Below are 20,773 nucleotides of genomic sequence, written 5' to 3'. Positions count from 1 at the left end.
TTAGGAAGAGGAACTCCAACAGACAGGCTTGGTGGAAAGACTGCTGGCTGAACAGGCAGCCTTTTCACCCCTACTAGCCCCTGTGCCAATGGCACCCCACTCCAGTACTCTTGCCTGGAAAATCCCATGGACAGAGGAGCCTGGTAGGCTGCAGTCCATGGGGACGCGAAGAGTCGGACACGACTGAGAGACTTCACTTTCACTTTTCACTTTCATGCATTGGAGAAGGAAATGGCAACCCACTCCAGTGTTCTTGCCTGGAGAATCCCAGGGACAGTGGAGCCTGATGGGCTGCTGTCTATGGGGTCGCACAGAGTCGGAGACGACTGAGGCGACTTACCAGCAGCCCTTGTGCCTACTATCCTGAATTGCTTAAGGTTTTCCTCAAATATAAGGAGTTTGCTTCACGCTGCTCTTCACACTATTGCTTCCTATTAACCACTCTAAGGTAAGACCCCTGAACTCCACAGGATCTGCCAGGTTCCCATCAGCATGGACAGGATAGGCTACAAGGGAAAAAATGCACCCAAACAGTGTGATTGGTTGTTCACGCTATATATTTGCATATATTCTAATTACTTGTACTGACTCAAGCTTAAAATGGAAAAGAATTAGTATTTTCCACTGGAAAGCTTGATGTGCCTTTGTTTACACAATTATAAACCATATTATACTATACACAGCAGCCTCAATAAAGTACTTCTGTAGAGGCCTGGAAAACACATGGAATTGTACATTAGCAGGTAAAAATATATTGGTTTTTTCCCTCTAAAAGCAGAGAGAAAATTAATTATTCTCAGCTGTTTCATTCCAGGGACAAGCATTTGCTTTGTGTTAAAGCAGTGATTTGTAGGCTGGGCTTTGCCAGCATCTCCTGATCTGCGGGGTGGGAGGTGGTGGGATGGATGTTGCAAACACATTCATGTCCAAATTGTCCTTTTACAAGGATGTTTGCAAAGGCTGTCTTCTGGGATCCGTTTAAACTGTCTCCAAATATCCTTGTTCCTGGACACTCATCATTATCCAACATTTCCGACCCATCTTGTTTGTTTTTTAAGAGCATGGGAGGATATTTTATGTGACATTTCATTTTTCTGGAAGAGTGGTCAATTTCTTTAAAAATTTCTGCTATAGAATCAGTAAAGAAATTCCATGTGGCACTTAATTTATTCCTCCAATAGTTACTTGGAGCCTACAATGTAGGGTGGGGACAAAGGTGGATTTGACACAGTCCTTGTGACATTGTACAGGAGACAGGGATCAAGATCATCCCCACAGAAAAGAAATGTAAAAAAGTAAAATGGCTGTCTGGGGAGGCCTTACAAATAGCTATGAAAAGAAGAGAAGCAAAAAGCAAAGGAGAAAAGGAAAGATATAAGCATCTGAATGCAGAATTCCAAAGAATAGCAAGGAGAGATAAGAAAGCCTTCCTCAGTAATCAATGAAAAGAAATAGAGGAAAACAACAGAATGGGAAAGACTAGAGATCTCTTCAAGAAAATTATAGATACTAAGGAAACATTTCATGCAAAGATGGGCTCGATAAAGGACAGAAATGGTATGGACCTGACAGAAGCAGAAGATATTAAGAAGTGGTGGCAAGAATACACAGAAGAACTGTACAAAAAAGATCTTCATGACCCAGATAATCACAATGGTGTAATCACCCACCTAGAGCCAGACATCCTGAAATGTGAAGTCCAGTGGGCCTTAGAAAGCATCACTATGAACAAAGCTAGTGGAGGTGATGGAATTCCAGTTGAGCTATTTCAAATCCTGAAAGATGATGCTGTGAAAGTGCTGCACTCAATATGCCAGCAAATTTGGAAAACTCAGCAGTGGACACAGGACTGGAAAAGGTCAGTTTTCGTTCCAATCCCAAAGAAAGGCAATGCCAAAGAATGCTCAAACTACCGCATAATTGCACTCATCTCACACACCAGTAAAGTAATGCTCAAAATTCTCTAAGCCAGGCTTCAGCAATACATGAACCGTGAAACTTCCAGATGTTCAAGTTGGTTTTAGAAAAGGCAGAGGAACCAGAGATCAAATTGCCAACATGTGCTGGATCATGGAAAAAGCAAGAGAGTTCCATAAAAACATCTATTTCTGCTTTATTGACTATTCCAAAGCCTTTGACTGTGTGGATCACAATAAACTGTGGAAAATTCTGAAAGACATGGGAATAGCAGACCACCTGACCTGCCTCTTGAGAAACCTATATGCAGGTCAGGAAGCAACAGTTAGAACTTGACTTGGATTGGTCGAGATTGGTTCCAAAAAGGAAAAGGAGTACTGTATATTGGCTGTATATTGTCACCCTGCTTATTTAACGTATATACAGAGTACATCATGAGAAAGGCTGGGCTGGAAGAAGCACAAGCTGGAATCAAGATTGCTGGGAGAAATATCAATAACCTCAGATATGCAGATGACACCACCCTTATTGGAAGAAAGTGAAGAGGAACTAAAAAGCCTCTTGATGAAAGTGAAAGAGGAGAGTGAAAAAGTTGGCTTAAAGCTCAACATTCAGAAAATGAAAATCATGGCATCTGGTCCCATCACTTCACGGCAAATAGATGGGGAAACAGTGGAAACAGTGTCAGACTTTATTTTTTTGGGCTCCAAGTCCCTACAGATGGTGACTGCAGCCATGAAATTAAAAGACGCTTACTCCTTGGAAGGAAAGTTATAACCAACCTGGATAGCATATTAAGAAGCAGAGACATTACTCTTCCAACAAAGGTCCATCTAGTCAAGGCTATGTTTTTTCCAGTGATCATGTATGGATGTGAGAGTTGGACTGTGAAGACAGCTGAGCGCTGAAGAATCGATGCTTTTGAACTGTGATGTTGGAGAAGACTCTTGAGAGTCCCTTTGACTGCAAGGAGATCCAACCAGTCCATTCTGAAGGAGATCAGTCCTGGGTGTTCTTTGGAAGGAATGATGCTAAAGCTGAAATCCCAATACTTTGGCCACCTCATGCAAAGAGTTGACTCATTGGAAAAGACTCTGATGCTGGGAGGGATTGGGGGCAGGAGGAGAAGGGGACGACAGAGGATGAGATGGCTGGATGGCATCACTGACTCGATGGACATGAGTGTGGGTGAACTCCAGGAGTTGGTGATGGACAGGGAGGCCTGGCATGCTGCAATTCATGGGGTCGCAAAGAGTCGGACATGACTGAGCAACTGAACTGAACTGAACTGAACTTGCCCTCAAATGACTCACAGTCTGGTGGTGTGATGCTCATGTTAGGGGAAACACGGACCTAAATTTCCTATCCTGGCCAGGCAAGATAGTCGCCACAAGCAGGATTTATCTTACTGGTAAGGAACATGAAACTAACAAGCGACCACCAACCGGAAGAATTCAGGAAAGGTGAGGAGGAGAGAGGAGACCCAGTCCATTTGTCCTGCCAATCTCCCAGAACCCTCCTTGCTGGAATCTATCTTAGCTGAGCAATGCACCTGCCACCAGGAAGAACCCTGAGTCAGAGCGACTGGCCAAAGACAACCTGGAAACTAACTCAATTGTCATAAAACCTGAGACTGCAAGCCACATGGCAAAAGCAGTTCTTCTGGGTTCCCTTACCCTGCTGCTCTCCACCCGGGCGCCCTTTCCCAGTCAAGTCTCTTGCTTTGTCAGCGCATGTCTCCTCAGACGATTCATTTCAGGAGTTAGACAAGAGCCCACTCTTGGGCCCTGGAAGGCGTCTCAGATGCAATGGATCCTTCTTTAAGCTATTTCCAAGCCCTGTACCCTCCACATGAACAACTGGGGCTCAAAGACCTGTGCTCAATTCCACTCAACTGAATTTAGAAAAAAAGATTAAGAAATGCTGGCCTAGTGGGAACGGCAGGCATTCCAGTACGTGTCTAGAATGTCACAGTGACTGCTACAAAGGTTGGAGATTACACACTGCAAAAAGTATACAGAGAAGGGACAAATCACCTGGGGAGAGGGCTTCCAAAGGATTCCAGGCGGTTCCTCTCTGGGCTGGGTCTTAAAGAAGGAGTTTCCTAGCACAGGTAATAACAGCATGTGAAAATTAGTGGCAGAAAGATACGACCCTTGGAAGAAGACAGAGCAATCTGGAGTTGCCAGAACTCAGGTCAGTGGAGACGAGCAGAGGAGAAGGAGTGCGAGTAGGAGGTGACACTGAAAGCTGCTCCAGCACCAGATCAGGCTGGGCTTCCCCTGTCAAGTTACTTTCCATTTCCCATCTATCTTCTAGGGAAAGAGGACGGAGTGGGTATGAGTGTGTGTGTGTCCTCACTGAAGAATTAAAAGTAGGAGCATGGGAGTAACAGTAAGAGACACAGGTTTCGCTTTATCTTAGGATACATAGAAAGTTATTATATAACACAGAAACTTATTTCAACGTTAAGCTTAAACAAGCAGTACACCAGTCACATATACTTCTGTGGTCCTTTTTTGACCACCATCTCTCTAATGCTGGAGTTGGTGTGGCTCTCTAAGACACAATTCAGTCAAGTTCTCATTTTTGCCCTCTCTGCTTCAGCACAGTCAGCTTCTGTGTTTCTGAGCCATGGTAAGGTTCCCTGTGTCATAGAGGGACAGAGGTCTGGAGGCAGGATGGAGGTGGGAGATGGATAGAGGTGGGGAGCCTAGAGGTTGTGGAGGCTTAAGAAACAGTCTGGGAAAGAGGGATTTGGGCATGCAAAGTAAGGGGGCACTGATCACCTTTATCCAAGCAGAGAAGTGGGATCCACTGATGCAACTGGAAGTCCTGAGGCCTGAGCCGCCTAAGGATGCAACAGAACACCTGATTCATCCCTGTAGTTCTTTAGACAAACCAGAGGACCATTTGGCAGGGAGAGCGTTTCAAAGGTTGATTTATTATCTATCACTGCATAAATTACCCCAAAATGTAGTGGTTTAAAATGACAAACATTTTATTTTCTAAGTTTCTGCAGACTAGGAGTTCAGGAGTGTCTGTGCTGGGTGGTTCTTTTTCAGCATCTTTCATGAAAAGACCCTGATGCTGGGGAAGATTGAGGGCAAGAGGAGAATAGGGGACAACAGAAGATGTGATGGCTGGATATCATCACTGACGCAATGGACATGAGTTTGAGCAAACTCCAGGAGACGGTGAAGGACAGGGAAGACTGGCTTGCTGTGATCCATGGAGTCACAAAGTGTTGGACACGACTGAGCAACGGGAAAACAACAACATGAGATTTCAGTCCAGAAACCTGCCCAGATCCTGTCAACTGCAGGCTGCCCTGGGGCCAAGGCTGTTGGCGGGAAGCCCCAGTGTCTTGATGGCGGTTGGAAGGTGGTCACAGTTTTTTGCTACAGGGACCTTTCCGTGGTGCTGCTTGAGTGTCCTTGTGACATGGTAGCTGGTCTTTCCTGGAGTGAGTAAACAACGCCTTTTCTGACCTTGCCTTGGAAGTCACAGACTGTCATTCTGACATATTCTTATGCATTGGAGAGAGTCACTGGGGAGGGAATTAAACTCCCTCTCTCTCAAACAATTTATGGACAAAGCACACATAACAAAGTCATGAAAGAGGACTTTGAAAGTTACTCTATAGCTGGGATTCTCCAACTGTATTCCTGAGTCAGTAACAAAGGCCAAACCTTGAAAGGGCCTGTTCTTGAGCCATCCCACCCTTGAAGCAGCGCCTGGGGCTCTTGTAATTGACATATTTGTCAAGAGGGGTAGCTGGGTAATGGCTTCCTGGAAACTCCATCAAGTGGCAATGGGGTTTGACTGAAACTGCATTTGTGGTATAATGGAAAAGCTATTAATGATTTTCAGAAAAGAGAGTCAATATGGAAAAAGCTGAAGTTTGAGATTATTTTGATTAATCTATATTCAAAAAATTATATAAATTAGTATACAAATATACTAAAAAGTATATATATTATACAAAAAATATATTGTATATATACTATACAAAAAAGTATATGTATATTGTATTTAATTATACAAAAAAGTGATACATACAGCAGTTAAGTGTTTTTTTTTTTTTTTAATTTGGGGAATTGTTTTGTTTTGTTTGGATGTATAGGAAAGAAAGACTTCTCAGCCTTCCTGGTTACTTGATATTACCAAACATTAAGGAGCTATGAGTTGATGAAGTTATATTTTCATGAGAATTTTATACAGTGATAAATGAGAAGTCATGGGCCAAACATGAAGCAAATTACGTTGTGGCCTGATCTGGAGCAATTAACGTGGTAAAGCCTTGAAGAACCCACTTGAGCTTGATGTTTGAAACATTCTCCTTTTACAGGCAGGGGCTTATGGCAGATACTTCCTTTCTGATGGGTCTAATCTTCTACTCCTGAGATCTGCAGTGAATAATATTTACATAATCATGACACTACCAATGCTGGTTATTAATTGTCACTGTTTGGAATCAAACTCTAATCAGAGTGCAGAAAGCAAGATGGCTGTAGAACAGAATGCAATGTTACTATGACAACAATGGTGTGGTTGCTAGAGGTTGAGGTGAGGGTTGGGAATCATGGAGGAAGAGGAAAGAAGCTTACATAGTCCAAGGGGTGAGGGATGGTTGGAAGAGATGATAAAAGCTGATGAGTCAGGAAGTAGTGCATTAAAGTTGCAATAAAATTAAATACACAACTTCAGATTAGAGTTCTCACAAAAGTCATGAGGAAAGGTGACAGGGAGTGGTACGAGCTCTGCCCTTAATTTTTTCCCCTAAGAGAGTCACACATTACTGATTAATGGAGAAACAGAACAGGAGCACATTCTACAGAATGAAGGTGAATCCCACAAGAACAACCAGGAACTGGGTAGCGAAGGTGACCTTCACATCTTCTTTCTATCCTTCTGTACACATTTACTTTCTCACCACATACTCAACACGTGTAAGTTTCTTAAAGCAAAATATGTAAAAACCCACATCACTGGTAGAAGCTGATAGGAGCCTACGTTCACCAGGTTTTAAACTTCACAAACAAATGGCAAGACTTCACTTATTCCATAAAGCAACACTTCACATTTTATTCTTCTCTTTGACATGGAGAGTAGGAACCAGTGTATGAATGACTACTTCAGTGATAAAAACTAACATGAGCCAAAATTCTATGACTCATCTTTAAATATACCTTTAACTCCAATAATGAAAGGACAAGCGAAAAAAAACAAACAAAACTCTTACAATTTCCAGGATTGACTTGAATGGGTGAAAGCCCAGGCTCAGTGAAAAACAGAAACTCCATTCTAGCAGCAGGCTATGAAACAGTTTCAATAACTGTCCCCTACCCTGCCTCCCAGGACTAAAGACTTTTTCTGAGTTTTTATGGAAGGCTCAGGAACATCCTCTGCATATTTTATTTGATTTTTTTAAAGATCGTTTTTTAATATTTACTTTTATTTATGTGTTTATTTGGTTGCGCCAGGTCTTAGCTGTGGCACTTTGGATCTCTGATCTTTGTTTCAGCATGTGGGATCTTTAGGCGCAGCATGTGGCATCTTTAGTTGGGCCATGCCAACTCTTAGTTGCACCATGTGGGATCTAGTTCCCCAACCAGGGCTGGAACCCGGACCCCCTGCATTGTGAGCTCAGAGTCTTAGCCACTGGACCACCAGGGAAGTCCCTCTCTGCATATTTTAAAGACAAACTCCCTGCTACCTAACTGTGGAAGATATTCAAAGGTTTAAACAATGATTAGGATACCAAAGAAGCAAGTAACTATTTGCCTCGGTTTAAATTTTTTTGGCGGGGGGTGCTAGGAACAACCTAGGTACTAAGTATAGTGGGTGGAAACAGGAAGAAAATAAATATAGCAATAAAAATTATGAAGTTGGTGATCAGGTGGCAAAAGAATCATTTTCTATAAAAGTGTGGTGTTTCCCCACCCCCCACCTTTGGCAAATGAGAGGAAAGATTTTTATGGAAGTTCTTCAGGCTTCTAAAGAAAAAATAATTTTTATCCCCATAAGAAATGCTAATTTTTCTATTTTATAGACTCATAAAACTTCAAAATAGGAAGGGACTTGTACTACAGCAATTCACAACAATCATACAATACAGATCAGGTGTCAACCATGCTTGATAAAAGTAATTTTATACAAACAGCTGAACTACCACAGCCGTGAGAATGACTTGTAGTGCTTATTAAAAAAATATAAAAAACTTACAGAAGAACGGATGACCACTGAGTAGTATTACCGTACATAATGGACTACTGTATAGCGATGAGAGTGAACTAGCTACCGTCACAACACAGATGAAGTTAACAGGCGTAACATTCACTGAAGACATCAGACACCAAGGAAACATATTCTATGATCGTATTTATACAAAATACAAAACCAAACAGAACTAATCAAGGTGTTAGAAGTTTGAATGGTTATTAACTTTGAATGGGAAGGGTTATATGGGAGCTTCTGGATTAAAGTTCTACTTTTTATCTACATGCTGGTCACATGGGTGGGTTCAGTTTGTAATATTTTCCAAGCAGTTGCAGTTATAATGATTTGTGTACTTTTCTGAATGAACATACAATTCGATTAAAAAGTCAATTAAAGAAAAATAACATATAGGGGCCCCTGCTAGCTTATGTGGCACATTCACGCGGATTTTTTAAATGCCCCTCGCTCTGGATAAATGACTTAGGAAAAGGCACCTCTATGGGTAGAGGCTCCCCCACAAGTCTGTGCCTTGTCAAATGCAGGGTGGGCTGGGTGGGCTCCATCCCTACTGGTGCACTTTGTCAGAGACAAAGCCACACATCTGGGTGGACATCTGCAAATCTGCAAAATATTCATGGGACCCTTCCTCACCACAGCATTATGAGCAGGCAGGGCGGACATCCTTCCAATGTGGAGGAGGAGGTGGCACAGAACAGTGAGACTGATGCGTGAAGGCATCACAGCTAATAAGCCATGAAGCCAGGGTGAACTTCTAGGCCAGTAGGTCTTCACATGATTCTGATTCCTTTTGGGGAGCAGAAGAGGAAGAAGCTTCTCTCTGTGTTACTGTGTTTACTGCTATGGGTCATCTCAAATGCTCTGTCAAATAAGGCAGGGGATAAATACATGGTCCGATATTCTTAATGTTGGGCTTTAGTAAAGGTGTTAGGTTCTCAGTCCATTTGGAAAACATGCTATAATCATATACCCTGAAATGAATATTTACCTTGTAGACGTTAACCTAGGCAGAGAGGTCAGTGGAATAGAGATATGTATACCTACCAATAGAACATCCAGGCCCACCCACAGGTTAAAATGATCAACGTAAGGATATAAATCTGTCTGTGTCTCAGAAAAAAAGGAAAGAGAAAGACACCCACATGATGTGCAAGTTTAACTTACCCAGAAGTGTCTGCTTATTTTGGGAAGAGTTAGGCTCTGCAGAACACCAGCAGGACCGGAGGACAATCACCCCTCCGAGCACGCCGTCTTCGCTGGCCAGGAAAGGTGAGCCTAGGCACAAACGACCGGTGGTCATTTTCAGTTCATTTTACTCTTTTCACTCCCAATTTTCATTTGATTATGGGAACAAATGTGTGGGATGAGTAAGATTTTGAAAGATGCCTATTTTCTGATACTCGCTGTTGTTCATATCTTGTCCAGGCTGGATCATGAAGGCAGGCTTGAGCCCTAACAGACAGAGACAGTGCCAGATGCTGCCAAGGAGACATAAGCAGGGGTGGAGCGTGCATGACCGTATTCAGAATGGAATTGGAAACACTGCCAGATTAAAGGCCCAACACACAAATACAGCAAAAAATGTTCAGCAGCTCCCTTTGATCAGCTCTTCGGGATCACTTACCAGGCTCTCCCTGCTGTCAGGGGCATGCCACCAAAAGCTTCCATTTACAACCTTAAATTCAATTTTCAACAAAAAGCCACAAAGTTTATAACAAACTTTTAAAAATGCTCCTGATGGTTTACACAAATAAGGGTGAAACTGTATTTCTATTATGAGAGTCTGGTGGTTAGAAACGGCCGTGCTTCGGAGATCTCACACACTGAACCATTGTGAGCATTTCAGCAACACTGCGTTTTAAAGCCCCTCCTTTTTCCTCCCCAAGGACATCTTCTTCGAACATCTGGTACAGCAAGTGAGCACGTGGGGAACAAATGCAAAATTAACCCAAGTGCTATCAAAGAAAGTCATAAAAATAAAACCCAGCCAAATTGGATTTGGGGGGAGCTTCTGGTTAAACTTAGTAGATTAAATACATGCATTTATCTCCACTCCTTTCTCAAATCCCAGTAAACTGGGGGAAAGGGAAGGGGAAAGAAAAAAAGAGCCATGGCCCAATAAGGACAGAGAAAGAGACGAGGGAAAAACAGAAAAACAGACCTTTAGAAAAGAGAAAGAAGACAGACAAGGAGTTGCTCACCTAGTGGACCTGGGAAAGCTTCCAAGGGGTGGAGGTGGGGAGGAAGCAGGAAAAAAGGCTGTTTGGAGTTGGCAGACACCTATAAGAAGCCACCCCAGTTTTGTCATAAAATCAAAAAAGGAACAGAAATTGGAGGCTTCAAGTTCTGGAGGCAGGAATACAGGGTGCGCCTGAAATAAAGGTAGTTGGTTGAGAGTGTCCAAAAGGATCTTCTAGACCAGGGTGGGTAAACTATGACCTGTCTAATTTACAGCCTATTTTTGTACTGTCTGTAAGCAAAGAATGTTTATTTTATATTTAAAGGGTTTTTTGATTTGATTGCTTTGCTTTTTTAAGAGACAGAGAAGAAGGAAGAGGAAGAGAGGAATCTGTGGTAGAGACCAAAGTGTTGCCCACAAAGTCTAAACTCTACTCTCTGGCCCTTTACAGAAAGTTTGCTGACACTTGATCTCAAGTCCCAGATTCCTATCTAGAGAGGAAGTTACTCCTCCCCAGCCCTAGAGGAAGCAGGATATTTACTCTCTAGAGAGACTGAACCAGAGGGACCGGAGGTTCGGGTCACTGGGCTCAGCCCAGGGCAGGAGGGAGGCTCCACTCTGAAGTTAGGGGCTGAAGGGGAGGCCTTATGTGAAACAACCAGCTCCCTTCACCGACAAGCTCCATGGATGCGAGAACGCTGATACCCTCCAAGCAAGAGACTGGATCACTCCTTTTCAGTCTCAGGAGTATTTCCAGTCTCAATTCAAACCAATTCAAGACTAAGAACCTACTTGAGAGAACCTAAAAACATCACTCGTCCTTGCTTTATGGGGATGGCTTAAAGATAACAAGTGTGACTCACATACAAAGGGCTTTCAGCTCAGATTCTTGATACTTAAAGAGCACAGCTCAGCTCAGTTCAGTTCAGTCGCTCAGTCGTGTCTGACTCTTTGAAACCCCGTGGACCGCCGCACACCAGGCCTCCCAGTCCATCACCAACTCCTGGAGCTTTCTCAAACTCCTGTCCATTGAGTCGGTGATGCCATCCAACCATATCATCCTCTATCATCCCCTTCTCTTCTCGCCTTCAATCCTTCCCAGGATCAGGGTCTTTTCCAATGAGTCAGCTCTTCCCATCAGCTGGCCAAAGTATTGGAGTTTCAGCTTCAACCTCAGTCCTTTCAATGAATATTGAGGACTGATTTCCTTTAGGGTGGACTGGTTGGATTTCCTTGCAGTCCAAGGGGCTCTCAAGAGTCTTCTCCAACACCACAGTTCAAAAGCATCAATTCTTCAGCACTCAGCCTTTTTTATAGTCCAACTCTCATATCCATACACGACTACTGGAAAAACCATAGACTTGACTAGACAGACCTTTGTTGGCAAAGTAATGTCTCTGCTTTTTAATATGCTGTCTAGGTTGGTGATAGCTTTTCTTCCAAGGAGTAAGCGTCTTTTTATTTCATGGCTGCAGTCACCACCTGCAGTAATTTTGGAGCCCCCCAAAATAAAGTCTGCCATTGTTTCCACTGTTTCCCCAACTATTGCCATGAAGTGATGGGACTGGATGCCATGATCTTAGTTTTTTGAATGTTGAGCTTTAAGTTAGCTTTTTCACTCTCCTCTTTCACTTTCATCAAGAGGCTCTTTAGTCCTTCTTTGCTTTCTGCCATAAGGGTGGTGTCATCTGCATATCTGAGGTTATTGATATTTCTCCTGGCAATCTTGATTCCAGCTTGTGCTTCATCCAGCCCAGCATTTCTCATGATGTACTCTGCATACACGTTAAATAAGCAGGGTGACAATTTACAGCCTTGAGGTACTCCTTTTCCTATTTGGAACCAGTCTGTTTTTCCATGTCCAGTTCTAACTGTTGCTTCCCAACCTGCATACAGATTTCTCAAGAGGCAGGTCAGGTGGTCTGGTATTCTCATCTCTTGAAGAATTTTCCAGTTTGTTGTGTTCCACACAAAGGCTTTGGCATAGTCAATAAAGCAGAAATAGATGTTTTTTCTGGAACTCTCTTACTTTTTTGATGATCCAGCGATGTTGGCAATTTGATCTCTGGTTCCTCTGCCTTTTCTAAAACCAGCTTGAACATCTGGAAGTTCACATACTATTGAAGCCTGGCTTGGAAAATTTTGAGCATTACTTTACTAGTGTGTGAGATGAGTGCAACTGTGCAGTAGTTTGAGCATTCTTTGGCATTGCCTTTCTTTGGGATTGAGTGAAAATTGACCTTTTCCAGTCCTGTGGCCACTGCTGAATTCTCCAAATTTGCTGGCATATTGACTGCAGCACTTTCACAGCATCGTCTTTTATGATTTGAAAGAGCTCAACTGGAATTCCATCACCTCTACTAGCTTTGTTCATAGTGATGCTTCCTAAGGCCCACTTGACTTCACACTCCAGAATGTCTGGCTCTAGGTGAGTGATCACACCATCGTGATTATCTGGGTCATGAAGATCTTTTTTGTACAGTTCTTCTGTGTATTCTTGCCACCTCATCTTAATATCTTCTCCTTCTGTTAGGTCCATATCATTCCTGTCCTTTATTGAGCCTATCTTTGCATGAAATATTCCCTTGGTATCTAATTTTCTTGAAGAGATCTCTAGTCTTTCCCATTCTGTTGTTTTCCTCTATTTCTTTGCACTGATCTCTGAGGAAGGCTTTCTTATCTCTTCTTGCTGTTCGGTATATCTTTCCTTTTCTCCTCACAGACAACCTAGAATCACTAGCTGTTTCCATTAGGCCTCTGGGAAACACAGAGAGCAAAAAAGCAAAAAGGTAACAGAGGGAAAACTTAGGCAAATACTTTGAGCAGAAGAAAAAACAAATTTAAAGGTGGGGGAAGGGGAAAGATTCCCTGGCAATCCAGTAGTTAGGACTTGGCACTTTAACTGGGAGGGCCCAGGTTCGACCCCTAGTTGAAGAACTAAGATCCTGTAAGTTGCAACCCCCAGAAACACAAGAAAAGAAAGACAGAGCTAAGACATGAGAGAGAAAAAGACATTTTTAATCTGAACAGGCCAGAAGATCCAATAGTTGATTAAAGGAGTTTCAAAGAGAACAAATTTTAAAAAATGAAAGGGAACAAATTTCAAAAGAAATAAAAAAGAGTTCCAAGAATTGAAGGATGAGTGTTCAGACTGAAAAGGCTCATAAACCTCCCAGCATAATTCATGGAGGGAAAAAAAAGCGCCATGAAGATGTATCACTATGAAATATCAAAATACTGAGAAAATAAAGGTCTAAAAAATTTCCAAATGGGAAAAAATGACCACTGGAAAGGCAAGTGGACTTTAATGGCATTGGATTTCTCTACAGCAACTCTGGGATCTAGGTGATTAGGAGGTAACATTTTCAAAATGCAGAGAGAAAATTATTTCCAACCTAGAATTTTATCCTTGGCCAAAATGTCAATCAAGCATGAAAGGAGACTGAAGCTGGACAAAGTCTCAAAGAATTCACCTCCCATGCACTCTTTCTCAGAAAGTTGTAGGACAATTGTACTTTTGCAAAATTAAGGAATAAGGGAAACAATGAGAAAAAAAATGAAGATCTGGGAACAGGGGCTTTAAGACAAGAGAAGACAAAAGTATTCCTGGGTGACGCACAGCTACAAACAGGCTTGGAGATCCAATGAACCAAAACGACAGAGAGCCAGAGAAAGCTGGAATGGTATTTCCAAATGGGAAAAAATTTTAACTTATAAGATACATGCTGAGTTTTAAATTATTGAGAGGAAATGTCTCACATTTTGAGGGAAGAGAGAATAAAAGAGTGGTTTAAAAAAGAAAAAGTGAGGTAGATATTAACTGCAGACAAAATACAAATTTCTACAGAAAATGAAATTAGAATCACAGCACACTATGTAGCTCAGATGTCAATGGCTAGAGTAAAAAATATAAACTTTACACATGGATGAACTAAAATACAAGAATATAATACATTAAGAAGAGAAAAAGCCTATGTGGGTGAGTGTAGGTTGGAAGTTGGAAATATAAAGGGACTAAATCCTTGCCTTCCCTGATGTGAAGACGATAACATCTAAATTTGATATCCAAATAGTATTTAAGATTGAAAAATCAAGAAATAGTAGTATAGGCATGTTATGTTGAATTATAGATGTAAGTTTTAGAAAAAAAATAGTTAAGAGAGTTAAAAATAGGAGCTTCCAGGGATAGAAGCTCAGTGGGGTATAGAGGGTCGGGACAAGGAACTACCTATTTTCAGGATAAGCCTAGGGGCACTGCTTGTCTTTTTAATTCACGTGTGTGTGCCCACGCACGTGTGCATGCACGCGTGTGCACACACACACACACAGCTTTGCGATGAAAAGCAACACATATTTAAACTGTGGAACCAGAGTGCAGTTTTTTTCTCCTCAGCCCCTCAGAGAAGAGGGAAAGGAGACAGGGAATTCGCAGCTACCCAGAAGCTATCCTAAGGCCCTAGATCCATACTGTCATGTTCTGTAGTTTTATTTCCAGAACCAGCATGAGAAGGCTTTTTATGATCATTTTACAGATGAAGAACTTGAGGTTCAGAGTGGTTCCATGATGTGTTACAGCCATGCCGGAGCTGGGGAGGAAGGCTTCCTCCCATGTTTCTCTGAGCCCACGATCATGCCTGCTTTGCAGCAGAGCCTCTCAGGGAACAGGAAACTTGGGATAAGATTACATCCCACCACACCTGCATGAAGGCTCTTGGCACCTCTACAGCTGTTCCTTTCCCATCATAACCAGGAACTTCTTCTCGGGTCCCCATAACTCGTCTGTGTGCTGAGTCACTCAGTAATGTCCGAATGTTTGTGACCCCATGGGCCATAGCCTGCCAGCCTCCTCTGTCCATGGGGTTTCCCAGGCAAGAATACTGCAGTGGGTTTCCATGTCTTCCTCCAAGGGATCTACCCGACACAGGAATGGAACCTGTGTTTTCTGCATCTCCTCATTGCAGGCAGATTCTTTACCACTTAGCCACCAGGGAAGGTCCATCGCTTACCTAAGCATAAAACCTACCTCTTCCCTCTCTAAGGACTCAAGTCTTCAAACCACATCAAGTCCTGTGAGTTCCTTGTGGTTGCACCTGCTCCTGGTATGTCCTTCCCACCAACAGGACCCTTGTTCACTCTCCTTGTCCTTCCTGCTCCAATCACACACCACTTCATTAATAAATGAATGTGTACAATGTGCCAGGACTCATCGGGCACTGGGGATACCACAGTGAACAAACGAGGCTCCTGCCCACATCCAGTCTGGGAGACAAGTAATAAACTCATACATCAACAAGGAACCCACCCAGTTGGTAGGAAGTGCTGTGAATAAAATGTATCCAGGCAAATGTTGACAGGTGTGACTGGGGCTAACACTTTAAATCAAGTGTCAGAGAAGGCATCTTTGATAAGGCACCAACCACGTGAAGATCTGTCGAAGGAACATTCCAGGAGGATGAACCAGCAAATGCAGATACCCTGAGGTAGGGAGGAGCATGGATGTTCAGGAAATAAAAGGAGGCTGGAGTGGCCAAACTAGATGATGGAGAGGAAGGGAGGGCAGAAAGGCAAGACCACCTCACATAAGGTTACAAGGAGCTTGTGAGCCCAGCAAGAAGTTTGGATTTTACTCAAAGTGTGGTCAAAGATGACAAAGGGCTTTAACCAGGTCAGTGGTAGTTATCATTTACACTTGTATAAGGTTACTCTGCTGTGCAGAATAGATCAGAAGGGCAGTGTGGAAGCAGGAAACCACTGAAAGAGCTTGGTTATGAGTTTCCAGTGGCTTGGGTGAGCCTGGTGGCAATGGAGACAGTCAGCAGAGGGTGGGTCCGGGGTACATTCTGCAGGCAGAACCAATAGGGTTGTTCATAGAATAGACGTTGGTGTGGAAAACAGACATCAAAGTTTACTCTAATAAGAAATATGCACCCCAGCTGTGATTACACCAGTAAACCATTCAGAAATGTTCAATGACTCCCAAGTGCTCATGGAATAATGTCTAAACTCCTTAGCCCAGACCTGCCTTCCTCTCTCTTCCCAATCTTACATCCCTATTTATTTTCACACATCACTCCAGCCAAGTTGGACTTCCTGTATTCCATTTCCTTAAGATTTCCCCCTGGGCTCATTGTTGTGAACTGTGCTTCCCAGCTCCTTATCCCCATGAACTGAAATCTATTATTTTTTCTTTATTTTTTTCTTTTTAAATTTTGTTTACTTCTTGGCCAGGTCATGTGGCATGTTGGAATTTTAGTTCCCTGACCAGGGATCAAAGTGGAAGTACGGAGTCCCTACCATGAGACCACCATGGAAGTCCCTGAAGTTTATTCTTTAGCTCCAATGCCGTTTATATAGAAGGTGAGTATTTCTCACCGCTTTAGGGTGAGAGTATCTGACTCACCTTTGAGGCCCTCTTAGTGACTAACAAAGTTCATGAACTTATTCACCGCCTTCCCCTATCCCTAGCTCCCTGCCACACATACACACATGCCTGCCCACAGCACTGCTGTGGGCCATGGGTGCTCGGAAAGGGTACTGGGTCCCCTGGGTACCATGCAAGCTCAAATCAGGGCTCCTCACCCTCAATGTCCATTCATTCAATGATTTAATGAAATAATGATTAAAGTGCTATATTTGAAGATTCTAAAATTTTTATGGAAGTACTCAGATTTCATATAATCACTGTGGTGTTTTTTAAAAAAAGCAAACCAATACTGACTCAGACAGAAGACCCTGTTTTGACTCTCAAGGTAGTAACTGTGTGGTCTTAAGCAAGAGATTTTTTTTTTTTTTTAATTTATATGCTTCAGTTTCTCAACTATAAATCATGGATATTATAAAACACCTTTCTGAATTATGGTGAGGTTGAATTTACATATATGAACTTTGTAACCTCAGAGGTGCTACTTAAACATTTGGTGGTAGAAATCTTAATGGTAAGAACAGACTTCAACATTTTGCTCATCCTCAAAGATTACCACGTTGAACAAGATCTATTTCTATACCTTCCTGATTAACCTTCTACAACAGCTGCAACTAGTGCTCAACTGACATTCAGTGACTGGATGGTGGTGGTGACAGGGTATCAAGTTTCCAAGTTAAAATATTAAACACTGTTGTATAAAAGGTAACAACATTCTTATTCTTCCCAGTAAGAAAAATTCACTTCAAGTGAATGTTGGGCTCTGTGATATGCTTTCTATAATCAAATAGGGAATTGGGAGGCAAAAATTAACTAGGACAATTCAAAGTTCCATATGCAAGTAGCTGCATAAAGTAAAGAAGATTAAAAGAAACAAAGAAATAATAAAAATTAAGATTCATTTACACTACTAAAATATCTCAAATTGATTCTCAAACACCCAAATCTATAACTACTATGTAATGAAATTATAATTACAGATGCTAAGAAACACATTCACTCTGATCAAATGTGTATAATCTGTATAATCATTAAGATTGTAAACCCAGACTGTACACAAATGAGACACCTGCTAATTGTATTTGTGCCATATCTTTAAGGATGAAAAATTTGAAGAAACTTAAGGAGAAAATCCCTGTAAATATGAAGGCAGAGAAGTTAATGGGAATGTAAATCCATATTCTTTTCACTGCTAGTGCCAGAATCCCAATTAGAATGATTTTAAGTAAAAAGGTGGATTCACTGGCTCATAAAATCCAAGAGAAAGAACAAACAAACTCCTAGAAGTATAGGGATGTGAGGGGTGTCAGGGACAGCTAGAAACAGCTTCTCCCATGCAGACGCAGTGGCCATCTACGGAGAGCTCCAGAGCAGTGTGCCTGACACAACCCTCGCCACCAGAGAGACCCCCCCTCCTTGTCAGGTTTCCCATTCTCAGACACCACCAATCAGACCTCGGAAGTCAGGAAATCCAACAGGCCTGGGTTGGTTAGGGGGTAAAGCCTAGAGGAGTGGAGTCATCGATGGACAGACAAATCCACAGACATCCACAAAACACACATGGATAGAAGACCGGGCTACACAACCAGGAGCCCGGTGCTGTCTACTTGAACTTGGACAAGCCATTTTATCGCTCTGAACCCTGCTTTCTTCCCTCATCGGAAAAACTGAGAGACTAGACTAGTAAGTCTAATGTCTTTATCAGTTCTAACAGGTAGGAGTATTTTCAGTTTTAAAGATTCGTGTCTCCCCACCAGCAGCAACCAGACATTATCTGAGGCCAATAAGCCAAAGCATTAGACCTCCTTTTCCAAAACTTGATACAACACTTCCTCTCCAACATGTGAGAACTGATCAAGAATCTATTCTAAAGACAGAAGGCAGCTCTTACTGTTCTACTCTCCTGTCGCATTTCACAAAGAAATCCTGTCTTTTCAATACAATTCTGTGCACTGCTTTTTTCTTTTTAAAGTCTAGATGACAAACCACTTGAATGGCATTTTCTTTTCCAGGAATTACACATATATCAAGAAAAAGAGATATATTGATAAGGGTGCAGGGTGGCGAGGGTGAGTGAGAAGGTGAGAGAGAGAGGGAAGAATGATGATGATGATTTGTTTGGCGGTCCACTGAACAAGAAAATGGACTTGGAAATAAGGAATGATCCCTACTGAAAACACACACCTCTAACTTAAAAGAACAAGAGAGATTATAAATACTCTTTAGACCCAAAAACAGGCTAATAGTTCATACTTCCTGAATGACCAAGGACTTCTCCTCTAAAGATGCATTTAAGTTAGTCAACATAACTCTCACAGATGTGAAGTATAGCTGAATGACATGAAGACCACATAACATAATGAGGGGACTGGTCACTAAGTTCAGAGAGGACAGCTCCGTTAATGAAGAGCCACTCTATTCTTCTACCTTTGAGATGTCTTCCAGATTGCCGCCATCATCCTATGAGACAGATATTAACTGCCTTCTCTCCTTTCCTGCTCCCACAAAAATCCCAATGGAAGGATCATTACTGTTGTTAGGCAGGTGAGACACTGAAGGAAAGAAAGGCAGACGCTGAGGCACAGGAAGGAAAACGACCCCCGGAAGCACTGAGGGGGACGAGGCGAGCAAGGCACCACATGACTGGTCCAGATCTTCTCATGTGCACCCAAGGATACATCTGCTCCTCAGAACCCCACCTCCACCACTTTTCCACAGCGGCATCCCGATGTGTGGCTTTCTGGTGATAAGCATAGTTTTAAAGACTGCAACTGAACTCCTTAGAGAAGAGAGTCGCAATGAGTCAGGCTGAGTTGAGCTGAGTTGGGAGAGCTGATCTGAGTGGGGCAAATGACTCTTTTGAAATCCTTGATCTAAAAAAAATTTGAAATATAGGAGAAGTCAACTTATTTTACAACAGAAAACTCTAAATTATAATCAGAACAAAAATGTATCAAAGAGACATTCAATCTTTGGATAAATTTACTGATTCTGCCACAAAGATTAAGAGCAAGAAACCAAATTAAGGTTTCCATTAAAGCCTCTTTCTTGCCTTAACCAAACATTAAATGTATGTACCTGATACTATTCTAGAAATGACAGGAGACTTTTTAAAAAAATTGACAGAGGGCTTCTGACTATACCAGCCCAACTGCTACCTGCATGTGGAGGGATCCATGATTCCACAAACTCACCCTAAAGCAATGACAACAGGATGAGAATGGGAATCCCTAACAAAGAACACTTCATGCAAGGATGGGCACAGAAAAAGAAGATATTAAGAAGAGGTGGCAAGAACACACAGAAGAACTATACAAAAAAGATCTTAATGACCTGGATAACTACAATGGTTTGACCACTCACCTAGAGCCAGACATCCTGGAGGGTGAAGTCAAGTGGGCCTTAAGAAGCATCACTATGAACAAAGCTAGTGGAGGTGATGGAGTTCCAGCTGAGCTATTTCAAACACTAAAAGATGATGCTATGAAAGTGCTGCACTCAATATGCCAGCAAATTTGGAAAACTCAGTAATGGCCACAGGACTGGTAAAGGTCAGCTGTTGTCACTCCAATCCCAAAGAAGGGCAATGCCAAAGAATGTTCAAACTACCACACAATTGTACTCATTTCACATGCTAGTGAGTTCATGCTAAAAATCCTCCCAGCTAGCCATCAACAATACATGAATCAAGAACTTCTAGATGTTCAAACTGGATTTAGAAATGGCAGAGGAATGAGAGATCAAATTGCCAACATCCATTGGCTCATAGAAAAACCAAGGGAATTCCAAAAAAAATCTACTTCTGCTTCATTGACTATGCTAAAATGTTTGATCGTGTGGATCACAACAAACTGTGGAAAATTCTTAAAAGAGATGGGAATACCAGACCACCTTACCTACCTCCTGAGAAAGCTGTGTGCAAGTCAACAAGCAACAGTTAGAACTGAACATGGAACAACAGACTAATTCAAAATGGGAAAGGAATGTGCCAAGGCTGTACATTGTCACCCTGTTTA

General features: G+C 42.2%; 1 protein-coding gene across 6 annotated transcripts in view; it reads right to left on the bottom strand.

Annotated features, from left to right (window-relative positions):
* The window catches only part of TASP1 (taspase 1), a 317,056-nt gene that overhangs the window by 94,007 nt on the left and 202,276 nt on the right, over nt 1-20,773 (bottom strand). For all 6 annotated transcript variants that reach the window (XM_027560288.1, XM_027560285.1, XM_027560289.1 and 3 more), the window contains one exon: nt 9,322-9,432. In XM_027560288.1, the coding sequence (XP_027416089.1) occupies nt 9,322-9,432 (111 nt within the window). The remainder of the gene's footprint in view (nt 1-9,321; nt 9,433-20,773) is intronic.

This window comes from Bos indicus x Bos taurus, chromosome 13 (genome assembly GCF_003369695.1).
Source record: "Bos indicus x Bos taurus breed Angus x Brahman F1 hybrid chromosome 13, Bos_hybrid_MaternalHap_v2.0, whole genome shotgun sequence".
In the NCBI taxonomy this organism is placed as follows: domain Eukaryota; kingdom Metazoa; phylum Chordata; class Mammalia; order Artiodactyla; family Bovidae; genus Bos; species Bos indicus x Bos taurus.
Note: the sequence above shows the minus strand (reverse complement) of the source record. Positions and strands in the feature narration are given on the sequence as shown.